The sequence below is a fragment of the Xenopus laevis genome, chromosome 3L, assembly GCF_017654675.1.
Source record: "Xenopus laevis strain J_2021 chromosome 3L, Xenopus_laevis_v10.1, whole genome shotgun sequence".
In the NCBI taxonomy this organism is placed as follows: Eukaryota; Metazoa; Chordata; class Amphibia; order Anura; family Pipidae; genus Xenopus; species Xenopus laevis.
In genome coordinates, this window is record NC_054375.1 from 124,917,385 (window position 1) to 124,937,405 (window position 20,021).

General features: G+C 40.5%; 1 protein-coding gene across 1 annotated transcript; it reads right to left on the bottom strand.

The window, feature by feature from the left end:
* Window positions 1–7,090: 7,090 nt before the first annotated feature.
* LOC108711519 (stereocilin) lies at window positions 7,091–12,488 on the bottom strand. The gene is made up of 11 exons (XM_018253362.2): window positions 12,342–12,488; window positions 12,044–12,240; window positions 11,096–11,186; window positions 10,338–10,518; window positions 9,877–10,046; window positions 9,625–9,780; window positions 9,203–9,345; window positions 8,977–9,125; window positions 8,395–8,492; window positions 8,128–8,278; window positions 7,091–8,017 (listed from the first exon to the last, which is right to left on the bottom strand). Exons 1-11 carry the CDS (start codon window positions 12,486–12,488, stop codon window positions 7,908–7,910), a joined length of 1,593 nt encoding a protein of 530 aa, XP_018108851.2. The 3' UTR covers window positions 7,091–7,907.
* Window positions 12,489–20,021: the final 7,533 nt, after the last annotated feature.

A 20,021-nucleotide genomic window follows, 5' to 3' on the forward strand; every position in this document is an offset into this window, starting at 1 on the left:
ACGTGAGCAGACGCCATTTTGATTGCGGAACTCATTTTAGTTAAGCACGTGACAACCATCGCTCCATTCAATTGGATACTGTAGGTCACGAATTATTACGCCGTTATCGCATTACGCCGTAGCGAGTTGGCTTGGCTGTAAAATGCCATTCTTCTTCCATGTTAGTAAAGTAACAGCATCCAAAAACACCGGCGTCGTGGTACTGCTGATAGCCTCATAGTCATGCATTACATTAAGGGGCACTCTCATTTATTGTGATACACAAAGTCTGATTACAAAGCTGATTATAACCGATGACATCACTGAGCACCATTTATAACTGACTTGGTTCATGTGTGTATATAGTGAATAAAGTACCCCCTCTTGTAAAATATAAGGATATTATAAGTCACAGAGGTGTTTCATGACCATATACAGGTCATGGAACTCCGAGGTTACTTCTAATATCCTCATATTTTGCAACACGTGGTACTTTATTAGGGTTGCCACCACCAGTGTTTTACCGGCATGATGCTTGATGCCAATGTTATTAATAGGAAAAAACAGCAAGAACATAGTAAGGCTGGTATTTTTTTAAAGAAAAGCAACCCTAATTATAATTCACAAGTTTCAGTGAGTCATGTGACAGAAATGACATCACTACTCACCGTTTATAACTGATGACATCAGAACTCACCATTTATAATGATATAATTTACAGGATATTCATGGCTTTTGTGTATTATATAATTAATAAAGTGCCCCTGTTGCAAAATATGAGGATATTAGAATTCACCTCGGAGTTCCATGACTTGGTTAAAAGCACTCTGCCTTCGGCCTTGTGCATTTATATGGTCATGGAATATATAATATCCTTGTAATACACAAGAGGCATGAATATCCTGTAAATTATATCCTGATAATTAGTGTTTGTAATGTCATGTTATAATTAGGGTTGCCACTTGGCCGGTATTTTACCGGCCTGGCCAGTAAGAATGATGGCTGATCCCAATGTTATTAATAGGGAAAAAAGATAAATATATAGGAAGGCCAGTATTTTTGTCTAGAAAAGGGGGCAACCGTAGTTATAATTGGCACTTAGTGATGTCATTTCTGTCACATGACTCACTGAAATAAAGTGCCCCTGTTGCAAAATATGAGGATATTAGAAGTCACCGCGGCGTTACATGACCTTCGACCTCATGTTTTTATGTGGTCATGGAACTGCTCGGTAACTTATATCATATTTTACAAGAGGGGGGGCAGGGCCGCCATTATAAATCATGGGGCCCCGCTCACTCTGGCGCCCAAGCCCCACCCAGATCCCGCCCACTCCTCATCAGCGCTAAAAAAAGTAACCCCCCCACACACACAAGTTATAAAAAGCTATTGATGGTCAGGGCCCCCTTATAAGTTACAAAATTTGGGGCCCCAAAAAATATTTTTTGAACAAACATTGCCACCAGGCCCCCCCTACAAGTTAAAAAAATTGGGGCCCCAAAAAATATTTTGAAAAAAAAAAACATTGGTGGCAGGGACCTATAGAATATTAAAATAATACATTGGTGGCCAGGGGATTAAAAAAAAACACACAAATTGGAATTCAGTAGAATTGAACTCGGGGCTTCATGACTTCAACTTCGGTTCTTTCGTGACTTTGGGTCTTTTTGCTGCTTCGGGAGTTCTGCTTTGGCTGTTTTCGTGGCTTCGGGTCCTTCGGCTGTTCGGCTTCTCGGCACTTACGCAAATTTGGCTGTTCGTAACTTCAAAAATGGCCACACGGCTTTGGCGCTCTCAAGGGGGGCCCAGATCTTTCAAAAATGCAACATTGCCAGCCCCCCTTCATGGCCGGGCCCAGGACACTTGTCCCCCCTACCTTTAAAATTAAAGTCTGTGGTGTGACAAGTGCAAGCCTTTTGCCCCACCCCCAGAAGTGTTAAAGGGGTTGTTCACCTTTGAGTTAACTAATATGATGTAGAGAGTAATGTTCTGAAACAATTTGCAATTGGTTTTCATTTTTTATTATTTAAGGTTTTTGAGTTATTTAGCTTTTTATTCAGCAGCTCTTTAATTTGCATTCTAAACAATCTGGTTGCTAGGGTCCAAATGACCCTAGTAACCATGCATTGATTTGAAAAAGAGACTGGAATATGAATAGGACCTTACTAGAATGATGAGAAATACAAATTAGCAATAACAATACATTTGTAGCCTTACAGAGCATTTGCTTTTTAGATGGGGTCAGCGACGCCCATTTGAAAGCTGGAAAGAGTCAGAGGGAAAAGGCAAATAATTAGAAAACTTAAAAAAAGAAATAATGAAAACCAATGGAAATGTTGCTTAGAATTTGCCATACTATTATATACTAAACGTTTACTTAAAAGTGAACCATTTAGAATTCAAGTGAATGGATAATGGTAGCAATATTTCTTGGCATTTCTTAATTGGCTAAAATACCCTTATGGAGAACCCTCCATGGATGTCAAAGCCCTATGACTTTCATTTAGAAACACCCTTCTGAGCCCCTCCCCTCTAGTTTTAAACACCCGCCTGAGCCCCATCCTCTCTGGTTTTAAACACCCACCTGAGCCCCTCCTGTCTGGTTATAAACACTTGCCTGAGCCCCTCCTCTCTGGTTATAAACACCTGCCTGAGCCCCTCCTCTCTGGTGATAAACACCTGCCTGAGCCCCTCCTCTCTGGTTATAAACACACCTACACCGAAGACCCTTCTCCTTGGTTTTTTATTATACTTGTTAATACATAAGTTGTTCTAATCATTTGTCTGGGCCTGGGGAGAATATGTAATAAATATAAACCATAATGTCTGCAGGCTAGGGATGCACCGAATCCACTATTTTGGATTCGGCCAAACCCCCGAATCCTATGTGAAAGATTAGTCCGAATACCGAACCAAATCCCTGGATTCGGTGCATCCCTACTGCAGGTACCTGTAATGTCATATATTTTCAGCATTAACATTTCAGATGGCTGAGGCCTGAGTGCTGCAGACTCTATTATGATGAAGAATTGTTATATTACAGAGATATTGCCAATATTTATTATTCTACTCTCCATATTTGTGCCATAGATACCCAATTTTAAAAATGTTTAACAGTGTTTGGAATTTTAGTTTTAATTAGTTGCTTTAAAAATAAAAATACACCTTGAATTACAGTATTTCAAGGGCTTACCTTAGGCATACAAGCTATTATTATTAACCTTTGTATAGACACATTTGCACAGGACTTTAAAGAGATTATACATCATTCACACCAGTCCCTGGCCCAGTAGAGCTTACAGTCTAAGGTCTCTGTCATATACGCATACAATATGGTGAATTTTAGCAGGAACTAATTAACCTTATTCTTGTATGATCTGGATTGTAGGAGAAAACCCATACAGAAACAGAGAGAACATTCAAACCCCTTGCAGAAAATGCTGTCAATTCTATGTAAAAAGCAGCCCAGGCTTTCTCCCTGCTAGTCTATTACATCACAGGGGTCTAAAGTAGTTGTCACACCCACATCAAGGGCATCAGGTCACACATTGATAATATATGGGGTATTAAGTGTAAGTACAATGTAATTCTCCTACCGCACACCTGTAGTTCACCAATCCTGCAGTTGGTGGTGCGTTCCTTCCGTTGACCCGGCCGGGTCCCTTAGCAACCAATGTGTATAAGAAACGGATCCGCACACACACTGATTAATGCAGTCGGGGAATATCCCCTTTTATTCAGCCACCAAACATCAACGTTTCGGGGGGGGAACACCCACCCGGAACACCCACCCTTCATCAGGATGACGCCGGCGCAGTTTTTGACGCCGGCATCCGTTTTTTCGAAAAAAAAAATTTGACGCCGGCGAATTTTTGCCGCGGACGTTTCGCGAATTTATTCTCTGGCGGCGAATCGCGCAAATTCGATGCAAATTCACTAGTAAAGATCTGTGTCTCCAAAGATGCCCCAGTAGCTCCCAATCTACTTTTCTGCTGATTCACTGCACATGCTCTGTGCTGCTGTCACTTACTGAGCTTAGGAACCAACTCACAATATACAGTACACATAGAATAGAAATGTCACAATATAAGGCTCATCTGTATTAATTTTTCAGTCATTAATACAGATCATTTACTACATGGCAGCACAGAAACCAGTGCAACTAACATCAGAATTGAATTATCAACCTGTAGCATCAGCTTATATTACAGACGGTCAGACCAACCTCATTTTCTGCTTGATAATTAGTGACGACCCCTAAGTTTAGCTTCTCAACAGCTGCTCAGAGCCCACTGAGCATGTGAGTGTCACAGACACTTTCCAAGATGGTGACCCCTGTGACAAGTTTGAAGTCCTGGGTCATTGCTGCTATTGACAAGCTGAAACTTTATGCTGGTGCAGTAAGTTCAGTATATAAAATATGATATTTTTAGCCATATTCATTTTTAGGGTTTAATTCTCCTTTAAGGGACAAGGCTACTCTAGAAACGATTAGAACCTGCCGTACTCAGCTGAGATATCTGATATGTGACTCTCATGGATACCTCTGAAGTTGCATAGCACAGTGTGTCCTCAAAAAACAAATATATGTGCCTATCATTATTCACTAACAATCTGCCTGGCTTTGGGCAGTAGGGAGAGAGGAGTGGACTTACATGTATATATCAACAGGTAGTGAATTGCACAAGTGCAGTTGCTAATAACAACCAAGGCTTTCCTTTTCAATTGCTGATTAGTTGCTTCATGAATGCGAAGGGCTTCTTTTCTTACAGCAAGAAACTTCAAGTATAATTATGTGTAGCCTAATCTGAAGCAGCAAGGCAAAGGGTTCATTTATCAACATTGGGCAAATTTGCCTGCGGGCAGTGAACCATAGCAGCCAATCAGTGATTGCATTTTTTCAGCCAGCTGCAGGTAGAACAATGAATGCAACTATTTGATGCCATGGGTTACTGCCCATCTGCAGGAACTCGGATGAAGCAGCGCACACTCTCCTCACAGTTTGGCAGTTTGAGCCCGGTGCACAGTGTAGAGGGCACGGCAACCCCCAGGAATACGTACAAAACAAACAGAATCACTGGCACACGTGGCAATTCAAGTGCCGGGTTACCCCGTGCTCTTTATTGTGCGGACGTGCAACGTTTCGGGGTAACAACCCCTTTATCAAGCATACTAAAAAAGACCAAAATGCAAGTATATATCATGTGATCAATTAACATGTTTAGCATAATTAATAAAGTGACCAGCCCCTGTAAGGGTTCATACAAAATAGTAAAACATTCTTAAAATCCTTGTGAAAGTGTCCAAGCAGATGACATTGTAGTGAAGAGTAAAAGGTTTCGTATATGCAACAAATGTATCAAAGTGTCCATTTGTGGAAAAAATGTGTCGCTTTTGTTGTAACTGTTGTAACTGTTGAACAAGCGACACATTTTTTCCACAAATGGACACTTTGATACATTTGTTGCATATACGAAACCTTTTACTCTTCACTACAATGTCATCTGCTTGGACACTTTCACAAGGATTTTAAGAATGTTTTACTATTTTGTATGAACCCTTACAGGGGCTGGTCACTTTATTAATTATGCTAAACATGTTAATTGATCACATGATATATACTTGCATTTTGGTCTTTTTTAGTATGCTTGATAAAGGGGTTGTTACCCCGAAACGTTGCACGTCCGCACAATAAAGAGCACGGGGTAACCCGGCACTTGAATTGCCACGTGTGCCAGTGATTCTGTTTGTTTTTTACTGCCCATCTGCACATTTGCCCAGTGTTGATAAATGACTCCCCAGTATCTTTTCCTGCTTATATCTACAGTCTTGCTGGGGTGAGGAAGGATTTGGGCTGATCTGTGTCAGGAGGGATAGAGTAGGATTAAGGGCTCTTACAGACGAGCGTTTGAAGCTGCGCTCCCCTGCGTTCCGTTTTTATGCGTTCAGCCGCAGGGAAGCTCAGGAGTAGACGCATTCAGTTTTTTTCAATGGGGCTGTACTCACACAGGCGCATGTAGGCGCCGAACGCAGGTAAAGACGCAACATGCTGCATTTTTCCTGCGTTCGGCGCCTTCATGCGCCTGTGTGAATGCGTCTACTCCTGCGCTCCCCTGCGGCTGAACGCATAAAAACGGAACGCAGGGGAGCGCAGCTTCAAACGCTCGGCTGTAAGAGCCCATAGGCACATAAATGTATTCTCATTATTGCATATGCCATGAATAGTTTGCTCACTCAGCAATATATATTTACTTGCTGTAACAACAATACTTGTCAGAATTTGCAAACTTTATGTGCATGTCTGTGTGTAAATAAACTTTTACTGACATTTACTGCATTTAAAGATAACTCTTTATGAATAAGAATTTTCATCATACACAATATATCATCATTCTTCATCAATAAACAGACTGAAATGGAAAAAGGTTTCATGTGGTCTATTATAACTGAATGCTATAATGAACACAGAGCTTAGCAAACGGAGCCTTTTATACAAATGAATATACAGTACAGGCATGGGACCTGTTATACAAAATGCTTGGGACCTGAGGTAAGGAAAGATAAGGAATCTCTCTGTAATTTGGATCCTCATACCTTTATTTTGCTGTCATGATTTTTATGATGTTGTTTTTATTTCTAGATTACACTGTTTACACTGCAAATAATTCACTCTACCATATACAATTTAATTCCTGAACCAACAAGTGTATTTTTTTTTAGTTGTAATACTGGTTTGTAGGAGCCATCTGAGGTCATTTTGCCTGGTCATGTACTTTCAGAAAGACCCAGTGCTACACTATGGATTTGCTTTCTGGTTACCTTCCCATTGTTCTGTTGTTAGGCTGCTGGGGGGGGGGGGGTGATATCACTTAAATTTGCAGTGCAGCAGTAAAGAGTGACTGAAGTTTATCAGAGCACAAGTCACATGACTGTGGGAACCTGGGAAAGTGACAATATGTCTAGCCCCATGTCAGATTTCAAATTTAAATATGGATTTCAGTGCAGAAGTCTGATGGAGCAGCACTATTAACTGATGCATTTTGGGGGGAAAACATGTTTTCCCATGACAGTATCCCTTTAAACATTAAATAAACCTAATAACATTGCTTTCCCTCCAATAAGGATTAATTATATCTTAGCTGGTATGAAGTACAAGGTACTGTTTTATTATAATCTGCAGTTTTGTGCTTCCTCTGTGTAACCAGTGCAACTAAGACTCAAAATAATAGAATCCACCAGAAATGCCTTTCCACAGGTCATGGGATGCAGAGAGTGAATCATGAAACATTGTTCTCCATCCTTAGATTTAGTCTCTCAAACTTTCTCCTGCTGAGTCAGTCCTATCACTTGGCTTCAGACTCTCTTTGTAACATCAGTGGCATTTCCAGGGATATTTCCTTTTATCCCCTGGAACGATTTGATCTTGGAGGTTCTAGAGGATTAATGTGGGCACAACAACATGTGACAACAGGTAGCTTTGTCTTCCCTTTGGTGACGATACGGCAGGAGCATAAATAATACAAATTTCATATAACCAGCAGCCACATGATGGTGCAACCTCAGGTATCCGACCATGTTGGAAACGGTATTTTAAGACACCATAGAGAGAATGTGAGGAATCATGTAGAGAGTACATCTACTGTGTGTGAGGAGTGCTTCTGGCCTTCCTGCTGTGTCAGCCTTCCCTCTTATGTACTTACCTCTTCTGTACTTGGATATGATCATTACACTAAATTACTGGTATGAAGAAAGAGGGAAATTAAAGGTTTCCAGGGACTGCTTTGTTGCATCATTACAAAAGCAGCCCTGTGTTTGTGAGTCTTTACTCTCCCTTCCACCATCTTCCTTTTCTACGCTGGCATGGTGGTAGAATTCAGCAAAGACAGTAAGAAGAAAGGATCGTATTTTACACAGAGACCATCACCTCTTCAGGGTTGCCAAACTGGGATGAAAGTTAGTTGTCCCTGCAGAAATGAAAGCACCCAGCAACACAGGAATAGAGTGAAGAGCGCAGAGGTAACTTCAGGTGCCATCCCCGCTATAAAGAGATAAGAGAGATCCAATTGACTAACCATAACATTCAAATATTTTTTGTCATTTATAGGCTCAAAAAAAGTTAACCATTGCTCTAATGTTCCCCAAGGTTACCTCTATAGGTCGGGTTTCCATCCTCTTGGCCTGTTAGTACTATGGACAATGCTTTCAGTTGGTCTTTGTCTAGCAGCTTAGCCTGTTGCTCTGTTACTCCAGAGGCTTGTGACCAGGAGAAGAGTCGGAGCTGCGCAGGTGAGAAGGAGACCTAAGAAACAGGAAACATATAGGATATGGGTTGACTATTTCACCCACTTTCCTGCCTCGTCACATAGGTACAAAGGCAAAAGCTCGGCTTGAACTGCACAAAACCACTGCACTTACTGCAAACTTCTTGGGCTCCAGAATGGACACTGCAAGTGAGGAAAGACCCCCAATCTGTTCCTGGACTAAAGAAGAAAGCTCAATGTCCTGCAAGCCAGCTGTCAGCAAATGTAAAATGGGAGGAACTGTTAAGCATATTTTAAGTAAAGGCACTCAGCTGCCCTGTAAAGGGAAAATAAGAAATGCAAAGCTTAATGTGTCCTACAAGACACCTTGTTAGACCTGCACCAGATATCAGTCCTGAAATGTGCAAGGTTACAATGTATTTGGATCTGCCTACTAGATAAAAAAGCTTTACATAATGTAACATTTTTCTTTTTGCATGGATTGGTTTTTCGCCTTAGGGCCCACACACGGACACAAGTGGGTGGGTAAAGTTTGCGGGTGGATTAGAGACATGACTTGTGTGAGGGCCATGGCTTAAAGTGTACCAATTTTCTAATATGGAATATAAGAGAACTGGAAAAAAAAACAGGGTGCACCAGCATGGTTTGATAGCCAGATTGGTGGAGGGAGCAAGAGCTAAGTTAATTCCTGAAACCATGTTCTATGTCCTAAATTTTTAAAAAAAAGATATCCCACCTGCTAAAGTTCCCATCTCCCGGAAAATATCTTCTGTCCATCCACTGACAGGTCCAAACATATCTGGCTTTGCACAGAGCCGTGTGAGAATGTAAAGCTGCTCCTCTGTGCAACTCAGAGACAGAGATCCCAAATGCAGCACAGCAGAACTAAAACAAGAGGATATCATATCCAAAATATGCAGTATTATGGTATAAATAACCTTCATTCTAAAATCATTTCTTACCAGAACTCAAGAGGTGGAAGCTTCTGCAAGTCAGTGCTCTGAAGCCCACACACAGCATATCCAAGTGCCACCAGTTGCAAAGTATCCAGTGTGTTCGTTGAGAGATTGTTGGATTGTAGAAAGCCACGGGCCAGCACCTGTAACTATAAGAGACACAAGTTTGTTGATAGGTAGCTTGAATTTGGGGGGTTATTGAGGAGCATGAGATGTACAAAGAGGAATGTAGTTAGACGATGAGAATGTGTTCTACATGCAGTGGTGGAGATGCAAGTCTTGGCTTTGTGTTTGAATGTGTGAGTGAATAAACAACATTGGATCCATTTAAGGTCCCAAACCACAGGTTAAGAATCACTGAGCTATAGGTCTTTATTGTATTTGTTTCTGTATTATGCATCATGGTACTACCCCTAAATTTCCATTACCTGGTTAGAATTCCACTCTTTTTCCTTCCCAAGGGCCTCCATCACCTGCATGTTACGCAGAGGTAATCTTTGGAGCTGTTGATAACGGATTTGTGTAGCCAGTCTCCCGAGACGAGCAATCAGGAGAGGAGAAAAGTTCGACACAGGCCCCACAATCTGCCAGAGAGAATGATAATAAAAAGGAGGCTTTTTTGTAATTTTTGGGACACTAATATATAATATCCTCCCCCAGTAATAATTTAGCTGCTATACCTTTAGAAGTTTTGCAAAAAGATTGCTAAGATCCTTGAAGGGTATATCAGGGTCCCCACCTATCACCTCCAGACAGTCCATAAACTCTGCATTTGACATCCCTAGAAGAACATTAGCTCCCAATGCAGATGGCGAGAGACTCTGAAGAGTTTGGCACTCAGGACCAAGCACTTTTGATATTAAAGAAAGAGAGAAGTTGTTATATATCTAGATGGTACTTATATATACGGGGGACCGGTTTGTTGGATCACTAGGGAAAAAGCCATAGGAGATAGGACTAAAACACTTAAAGGGGAGAAAATAAATCAACTGCAGAGGAAGCTGACTTGGAGGTACCAAGAAAAGATGTTACGTAATGGATGTTTAACATAGGCCTCATTTTATCTTTAGGTAAACTATTGCACAAAGTGGCTTAAGACAAATACTAAGGGGACTTTGGGGTGTTCTGTCATGTTTCTCACCTGCCCCCCTGGCTAATGATGATGCCAGCAAAGAGTGCTGTAATAGGTTGCGCTGTCTGCTTGTACGCTCTGCGCGCTGTTGTGGACTTTCATTGTTTGTGCATGCCACACCTAAAGGTGAACTTCTCCACTTGTAATCTTTTGAGAAAATCATCAGAACCCACGCGGTGGACAGTGCAGACTGGCAGAGTTATCCAAATGACATTAACATAGAGAGAGAAGGAAATCAAGTCATTTGGCATCTTATGTCTGGACGACATTGCTCACAACAATGTGCAAATACATAAATACTGGTAACATTCAGCTCGCTTCAGTAAAATTCAACCCAAACCAATGTCGCGCCAACATGTCTCCCCCCCATCCTTCGCCTTTCACTGCGATTACTCTACCTTAAATGTCAATGGAGCAGGCACTCAGAATAAAGGCAATCTTCCACCAGGTTTTTCAAGCAAAGTAAAAAAGATTTATTGTGTCCACAGCCTTACGTGTTTGTAACACGAAACGCATAAGGCTGTGGACACAATAAATATTTTTCACTTTGCTTGAACAACCTGGTGGAAGATTGCCTTTATTCTGAGTGCCTACTCCATTGAAATTTTTGGTCTGTCTGCTCCCCGTGCTGAGGGCTCACGGTGGTGCACCTGGGCCACTTCCTAAATGTGGCGAGTGAGAACTATACTCTTTTTGGGGACCCCTACTCAAGGTCATCATACCAGATTACTATACCTTGTCACAAATTTTTTCACAAGTGCACTCACTGTGTTGAGAGCTTGGAGGGATTGGTCTGGGAAGAGAGGAACCAGCCTATCCAGACGCTCTAGAACTGTTGGTATCCAAAGGTTAGGTGGCCTGGAAAACAGAAGGTGTTATATGAGTCCAACAGATATTGTACCGCAAAACCTCAGGGATTCTCAAGTGCAAACACCAATGCTTTTTCCTTCAGCCACAGAACATACAACTCAATGCAACCACCAACGCATTTTAATGAAGCCACAGAAGACATTAAAGGATTCTGTTCTGACCTGGCTGGGTTTAAATGGCTTAGAATACTACAATTCTCGCCTGTAGTTTAAAGGGGTTGTTCACCTTTGAGATAACTTTTAAAACAAATTAAAACAAATTACAAATTGTCTCAGAATATCACTCACTACATCATACTAAAAGATAACTCAAAGGTGAACAACCCCTTTAAGCCTGACACACAGGCTAGAGTGGTTGAGAGGGAAGCCTAGAAAGCTTGGACACCTGGACCACTTCCCCTTTGTGGTGAGTAATTATTTACTTTTGGAGACCCAAAGATACCAAAGATGTATCATTTACAGCCAAATAGAACCTCCTCTAGGCTGCCAGTCCACACAGGGGCTCCCGAATAGCCAATTACAACCCTTATGTGGCACCCTCAGGAACTTTTTCATGCTTGTGTTGCTCCCTATCTCTTTTTACATTTGAATGTGGCTCACAGTTAAAATGTTCGGGACCCCTGATCTAGATAGACCTAAATGGAGGACAACATATACCAGAATTGCCCTGAAGCACTTGTCTCTGGCAGCAGCCTGACTAAAACTTTTGCTGAGGTTTAAGTCAAGGCCATGCTTTATAGAAGCCATTTTTTAAAGAGCCATAATGTTTACAGGAAACAAGGTTGCCTTAATAATGTTTTTTTGAGTCTTTTTCTCAGGGTTATAGCATTCCTCTGTGTCTCCTACCCAAACTCCTGTGGCTCCTGTAGTAGGCTTGTGAGCAGCGTCTGTGTCTTTGGGGGGAAGCAGTAACGGGTTACACTCTCCACAGTCTGTACTAGGGTTCCACGGGACACTGATAGGAAGGTGGAGTTTTTGAGAAATGGACTGAGGACCCCGAGACCCACAAATTTTTCTTGTGGGGATGAAGTCCCAGCTAGTCCCTGAATAAAAGCGAGAACATTAGATGATGTGAAGTGCCCCCATTACTCTAAGGAGGGTATGAATGGAATAGAAGGTATTTCAGGGTTAGTGGATTTCTCACCAAGCAGCTAGACAGAGCATCCAATAGAAGAAGCTGGCGCTGCGGAGGTAAGGCAGTTACAAACTGAGGCTGTGACTTTAGGCCCTTCAGCAGAGACCTGCAGCTTGAGGGGCCAAGGGTAGACACTTTACTGTACCTGAAAGACATTGTCAGTGGCATCTCAGATAACTTAAATATACCTTTGCTATGCAGGTTAACATACAAGAGTGAAACTAATTATATAGATTATCCATATATTAGATATATACGTGTGCTATATTACATATACTATATAAAATGCAACTGAGGGTAGGATTTGATTATTGTGAGCAGATAGATTTGTGTATACAGAATTTTAAATGACTAGATTTAAAGAACATCATAAATAATAAAAAAAACTACTGTTCCTGCTCAATCTTTGATTGCCCCCAACTCCTATGTGTCCAATCACCACCATATTCTTCATTTCAGTTATATCTCACACATGAGTGTTGAGGCCATAGCGTAATGCAATTTTTCTAAACATCTATTGAGAAGGATCGAATTCTTTGTGCCCATTGAGCCCCTGAGGCGTGTCGCACCCTGTGTAATTACATCCCTGGATATACATGTCATGTAGAAGAACTGTGTGCCCCGGTCATTTGAGTCTATATATGGATTTGTAGCAGTGAGAGAAAGAGACGAGAGATGGAATGTATATCAGGAATGGCCATCCGACAGAAACATATTAGCATTCACGTTTATTATTAATAATAAAATAAGTCAGACCACAGGTCCTTTGAGACCAACTTTTTAATAATATGCTACAATTGTTCCAATTCAGCCTGACATAGAGTAAATTATTTTTTAACCACAAAATTAGTTTGCATTCTGCGCTCATTTTCCTGAGTATATTATTATTATATGACTGTTTACATTAATGAGCACCACAAAATATAAATTATAAGAGAAAATTAAAGCCACTCTCCTATTGGCTGCCCTATGGCCCCTTTATTCTTCCCTAGATTTTTCTTGCACTGAACTTGCCACAAAAGGAATTTAATAATTTTACTACACAGGCTCTTAAAGTTAAGAATGTAAATGAAAACTGCATTATGTTTTATGTATGTCCAAAAACTCACAGTATCTCAGCGCCAATCTGTGGATCCAAATTATTCAGAAGTCCTACCGTCAGTGGAAGAGAGCTCAGCTGGTCCGCAACACAATGAATCTAAAACAACTCACGGAGGAAAATGGAACATTAGTATAAAGCTGAATCCTACCAATAGGTTCTTTAAATAGACCAGAAATTTTTAACTTAGAACTCACCAATCACATTATTATGGTCATTTCTCATAATTCATAGTACATTCTGGCATTCTCATGTTAACCAGCTTTACTTCTTTTCTCTGTATGATACCCATTTTTTTTTTATCCATTGTATTGACAATATATTTTATGTTTCCTATAGAGCTTTCCATATATTTCTTACACATCTCTCTAATCTTACAAGCAGTGTTACATTATGGATTATTTTTTGTCACTCACCAGACGAGGGGCTAATGGCACTTTCATATTATGAAGTTGCTTGAGAGTCTGAGTAACGTTATGACTTAGAAAGCTGCTCAGGGAATTACAGTCAACACCAGCCAACAGGTTCCCTAGAAAACTGATAAATAACAGAAGAGAGAGCGTCTGAGAGTTAGGAGCAGAGTAAGGAACATGTAGAAAAACAGTGGGGCTGTCTATCAATGGGACTAGAGACAGGGTGTAATTCAGAGAGAGGGGTTGACTTAGTAAACCAGGGATCCCCAACCAGTAGCTCGTGAGTAACATGTTGCTCACCAACCCCCTGGTTGTTGCTCCCAGTGGCCTCAAAGCAAGTGCTTATTTTTGAATTTCTGGCTTGGAGTTAGTTTTGGTTGTATAAAAACCAGGTTTACTGCCAAATAGAGTCTCCTGTAGGCTGTGAGTCCACATAGGAGCTATCAAATAGCCAAACACAGCCCTTATTTGTCACCCCTTATTTTGTGCTTGTGTTGCTCCCCATCTCTTTTTACATCTGAATGTGGCTCACAGGTAAAAAAAGGTTGGAGATCCCTGTAGTAAAGGAATAGTTTGAAGGGATTATGGCACACAGAAATGGATAGCTGTGTAGGATAAAATACGAGAGGGTATTGCATACAGTCGGAAGAATAAAGCCCTTAAACTCACTTGGCACCCTCTTGTATTGTACGTCTTCTTGAACCTTCACGAAATAGAAACTGTGCCTGGAAAAGTACATTATCATCTTTATCACAATTCAAAATTCAATTATTCTTAATGAAAAGGAAGGAGGGTGCTGTGCGTTTGCATAAATACTTATAGGTTGGAACTGCAGGTTAATCAAGATAAACAACAATGCAGCTCCCAATTATATGTAAATATGCAAATAAAGTGCATTTTAGCTCTCATATTCTCTGTTCAAGAGCATTTTTAGTTTACAGTTACACCCTTGTGCTTGACTCCGCCACAATATTCTTATGTAACGTGATCCAACAAAATTCTCACTTCTGTTTCGGCAAGGCTTTTCCTGAGAAAAGTTGCAGACTAAAAGCAGACAAGTCACCACATGTAATTTCTTGTGTCACCTGAAGGATAATGTCCACCTTGTGCTACTCCAGCTCTTTACCAAATACGCTGGCTGGGAGTGACAGGAGATGAAGGATAAAAAGCTGAATGGCAGTATGTGGAATGGTCCTGTGGCTGGTTTTAGAGCAGACAGTTGTGCAAAAAAGGGTCTTCTTTGTATCAACTGCTTCTCATTTAGACTGGACTGAAAGCTCTGGCAGTTCTTTTGTCTAACAGTGTATACATCTGTACTGTCACCAAAAGTGTCTTTTTGCTACAGCACTGCCCTACCAGAACTGTCATAAAAACAATGACTAGTGATGGGCGAATTTGTCACGTTTTGGCAAAAAATTTCCCAATTTCCCGGGAATTTCGTGAAACATTGAAAAATTCCGGAAAAGCATTGAAGTCAATGGGTGTCAAACTTGTTTTGGCCACATACTTTAAAGTCAATGGGTGTCCGAATAATTTTGACGCACAACAATGTTTATGTGCGTGACTATTCTGATGCGCGCCCACATTATTTGGACGCGGCAGATTTTTCGCAATGGATTTTTTGGCGGAAATTCACCGCAAATTCGCATCTGACGAATGTATTCAGCCATCACTACCAATGACGATAAAACATGGTTTGGGGATATAACAAACTAAATAAAAAGCAGAAGACATTGGAAAATATATGAGGAAGCTTACTGCTTTCTATATGGGGTCCGGGTGCTCATGCTCCAAACCCTCAGCCCTCCAACCCCTGTTTTTGTTTTTCATATTTATCTACATTATATTTGTGATTTTTGTATTGATACATATTAATATTTGAAGAATATTGTTATTTTCTTGTATAAAAAACTCAATAGTACATCCATTAGAACTACTATTTGTACTAGCTTTGCTTTTTAGATAATGAGCCACTAGGGGCAGCAATACACACTTTTTTTGTAAATTGATTGTAATCCCGCCCATGTCATTTTCTATTGGCTCCCACTCCTTTAAATACTATGTTTGTAATATGTACCAGTTAGCCTATGATTAAGTGTCCTGTGTGGACACGAAACGCGTCAGGCTTTTATCTTTTATACAAGATGCAATAAAACTTTTTGTACTACTTTATTAATACTTCGTGACTCCTGGATTCTATTTGATTTGATCATATTTTTGGGGTACCGGAGTAGTGCCAGCTCTATTTTTCGTGTTTTGGGGATATAACAGAATGAAAAAGGTATGAAATCTAGAACTATGCCAGCATTCATGACTAGTGATGTGCAGGTAGGAAGTTCTTTAAAGGGGGTAACTACCCTTCAGTTAACTTTTAGTATGTTATAGAATGGCTAATTCTAAGCAATAAAATTTAGACACTATCTAAAAAAAAACAAATGCTCTGTTAAGGTGGCCATAAATGCAAAGATCCTATCGAGGATTAGTACGATTTTCGGACCTTGTTTGGAGAGTCCTGACATTTTTCGTCCAGCGGAGATCGTCGTCAGGTTTGATTTTGTCCCGACCGTCCCGCCGGAGCCCATTGCACTCTCATCGTAATCCGATCGTTCGGCCATAGGGCCGAACGTTCAGATTACCCCCGATATAGCCATGTCCGTTAGTGGCATTTCGGGGAAATATCAGGGAAAGATCGGCTCGTTTGGCGATGTCACCAAACGAGCGGATCTTTGCGTCTATCGCCACCTTAAGGCTACAAATGTATTGTTATTGCATATTTCTATTAAAGGAGAATTCAACCTGTGGGGAAAAAAACCCAGTACGCCCCACCCCAGGTAGACCCCCCACCCTCCTCCCCCCGGGGAAATGCCCCATACTTTATACTTACCACTCAGCGGAGATTCTTCCAGCAGAGTTCCATGCATCCATCTTCCGAGTCCTCGCTAAGCTGACTGGGAAATCGGCAATCTCCCTGTAATTCAGTGCATGCGCAGGTGTCGCAAACCGGCAAACTGTTCCAACTGTGCATGCGCATACCAATCTCCCAGGCAGCTTACCGAGAAACCAGAAGATGGATGCGTGGAACTTCGCTGGAAGAATCCCCATGGGGGCAATTAGCCTGGGGGGAGGAGGGAGGGGGTTCTTCCTGGGGTGGGGGGTACGGGTTTTTTTCCCCACAGGTTGAATTCTCCTTTAAGACCCTCTCCTATTCATATTCCAGTCTGTTATACTAGCAACCAGATTGCTGAAATTGCAAATGGGAGAGCTGCAGAGAAAAGCTAAATAATTCAGAAATAAATAATTAAAATATGAAAACCAGCTGGATATTGTCTCAGAATATCACTCTCTCCATCATACTAAAAGTTAATTTAAAGACAAACAATCACTTTAACTTGGACTGACCCTAACCCAGGATTTGTATGCAACAGAAACAAGCAGAAATAGGATCAGAGTGAGCGGAAGAATAGACCCCTACATGAAGGGTGACACTTCAGCTGATGTAAAATACAGCTGAATTTCTGAGCAGCGGGCTGCCCCCCTGCCTGCCATCTAACTTATGCATCATTCACGCATGCAAAACAGGGACACAGGGTGCCATGGAGCACACGAGGTAAAGACAAGGTTGCCATGTACCCCCGTAAAGGGGATGTAAAATAATACTTGAAGTATGCAGATTCTGTTAGTATATATCAAAACAAGATACTGTGCCATTTGAATAATATCAACTTTGGCTGCATGTGATAAATAAATTGTCTCATCACCTGCTGCATGTTCCAGCTTGCAACAGCCACTCTTGGTAAGTCAGACAATAGATCAGGGACTTGTGTGCGCAACTGAATCAGTGGCAGTGAGTGTAACAGAGACCCCAAGTCTTGTAGTTTGCCCGTCATATTACCTCCAACCTTCACATAAAGAGAGTACAAGGAGGTAAAACTTAGTATACATATCCTTACAGTACATATGTGTGTGTATATATACATATATATCCATCCCAATCTATTATATATTAGATATACTGTATATATAAGGATATCACACAACAATATTTTTATTTTTAACATATTTACCTTGGGTTTTTAAGTTGAGGGGACAAGAAGAGATACATTAAAAGGTGCAATGGGGGCAGATAGAAGACAGGTAACAGAAGGCTTGAAAGGAAATTATTGGAAGAGGGAACAGACACAAAACAGGAGGGGTGATGTGAGAAAGATTTATGGTTCTCTACTGGTTCCCATTGGCTACAAACATTTGTAATATATTGCTTAAAATGTTTTTGAACTTACACAGAACATACACTGATAATTTCCCTTTAGCTTCAGAGAGCACATACCCCACTATAGATAACTCTTTTATAATATGGATTTGCTCCAAAACCTTCTACATGTCAATTTCCCAAATATCTGAACTCACACACACATACCCACAGCTTCTTGAGCACAGCAAGTCTTTGTGTGGGGCTCATTGATTCCACGTTCATAGTCAGGGCTGGCAGCAGCTGTATAATTTGGTTGGCTGACAACTGCTGCAGAAAGGTAGGGCTAAGCCCCAACACCATGGAACCCATGTGAGATAGAACATCATCTGATACCTGTTGAGGGCAAATGTGAGAGAAGGGGAAGTCGTAACCTATAATGTGTATAAAATCCTTGCTTTTTAAATCAGTTTTACTAAGTCATATATCAAGCTACACACTTTGGGGATTATTTACTGAAATCTGAAATTATCTTATAAGGAATTGTTCAGTATAAAAATAAAAACTGGGCAAATAGAATTTCTAAAATTTTCTAATATAGTTTAGTGATGTATTCCGACATGTATAAAAATACTTGGCATTTGGCCCCATGCTTTTATATGGTTATGGAACTCCTTGGTGACTTATAGGGGCAGATTTATCAAGGGTCGAAGTGAATTCGAGGGAATTTTCGAAGTACAAAAATTCAAAATTCACAGTAATTTTTTGGATAATTCGACCACCGAATAGGATATTCGAATTTATTTCGATTTGAAGTATAAATCGTTCTAATATTCGACCATTCAATAATCGAAGTACTGTCTCTTTAAAAAAACTTCGACTTCAATACTTCGCCAAATTAAATTTGCCGAAGTGCTATGCAAGCCTATGGGGACCTTCTACAAACATTTTCTAAGTCTTCACACATTGAAGTAAAATAGTTTGATTGTACGCTGAAATCGTTCAATCGTTAGATTTTACTTTGATCGATCGATGGCCAAATTTGGTGAAAAACACTTCGACTTCGATATTCGAAGTCGAAGTATTTCAATTCGATGGTCGAATTTCGAAGTATTTTTTACTTCGAAATTCGACCCTTGATAAATCTGCCCCATAATATCTTTATATTTTACAAAAGAGGTTACATTTGGGCACTGTATCAACCCCAGAAAGTAATAAACTGAAATGGGCAAACATATTATATTCAACCTCCTGGCTGCTGTTTTTTAAAATTTTCACACATAAATAAACATACTGTTCCATTATTCAGTATTTTCTGAACAAGCTCCCGAGCCTGAAAGTGAACAAAATATAGATGTTAGGATTACTCTTATTTACACACAGGATAATCGCAAGCTGTACCAAACCACTCCTGTCACCTATAGCACCTTAAAGGAGGTAATATTTTTTTTTATAAATAATGTAATATATTGAACACATCTACAATCAAACTATAACAATCAGACAGAATACACAGTGATGGGCAAGAGATACTTCCCTTGGGTACAGGTACCTCCCGACCCAGCTCTGATAGTTTGGTTCAAGAATAGGTTGGATAAATACTGTATTTCATTCAACTCAGTTGCAAAGCAAACTATACATAGTAGCCTTCAGTTACGAAATATATAAGCAATATATAGGAAGATGTGATGCACCGTTGAACAAATAAATAGTATAAAATTGTCAAAAATGGTTTCTTTTTGTCTTCTGAAGCACAGTTATTTAAGATATTTTTTCTTTCTGCCAAGAAACATGAGTCTCTGATCCTACACAAATCCACATGTTCTCTACTCAAAATACAACATTTGTATTTATCGGGTGCAAGTTGCAATCTGATTCCCAGGCACAAATCTAGAGCACCCATTGACAAAACCTGCCGTTGGACCCTGGAGTTCCCGAGAGGTCCCAGGTAGGAGTAGCTTCAGGGTTCCCTAGTGTCAGTAGGCACA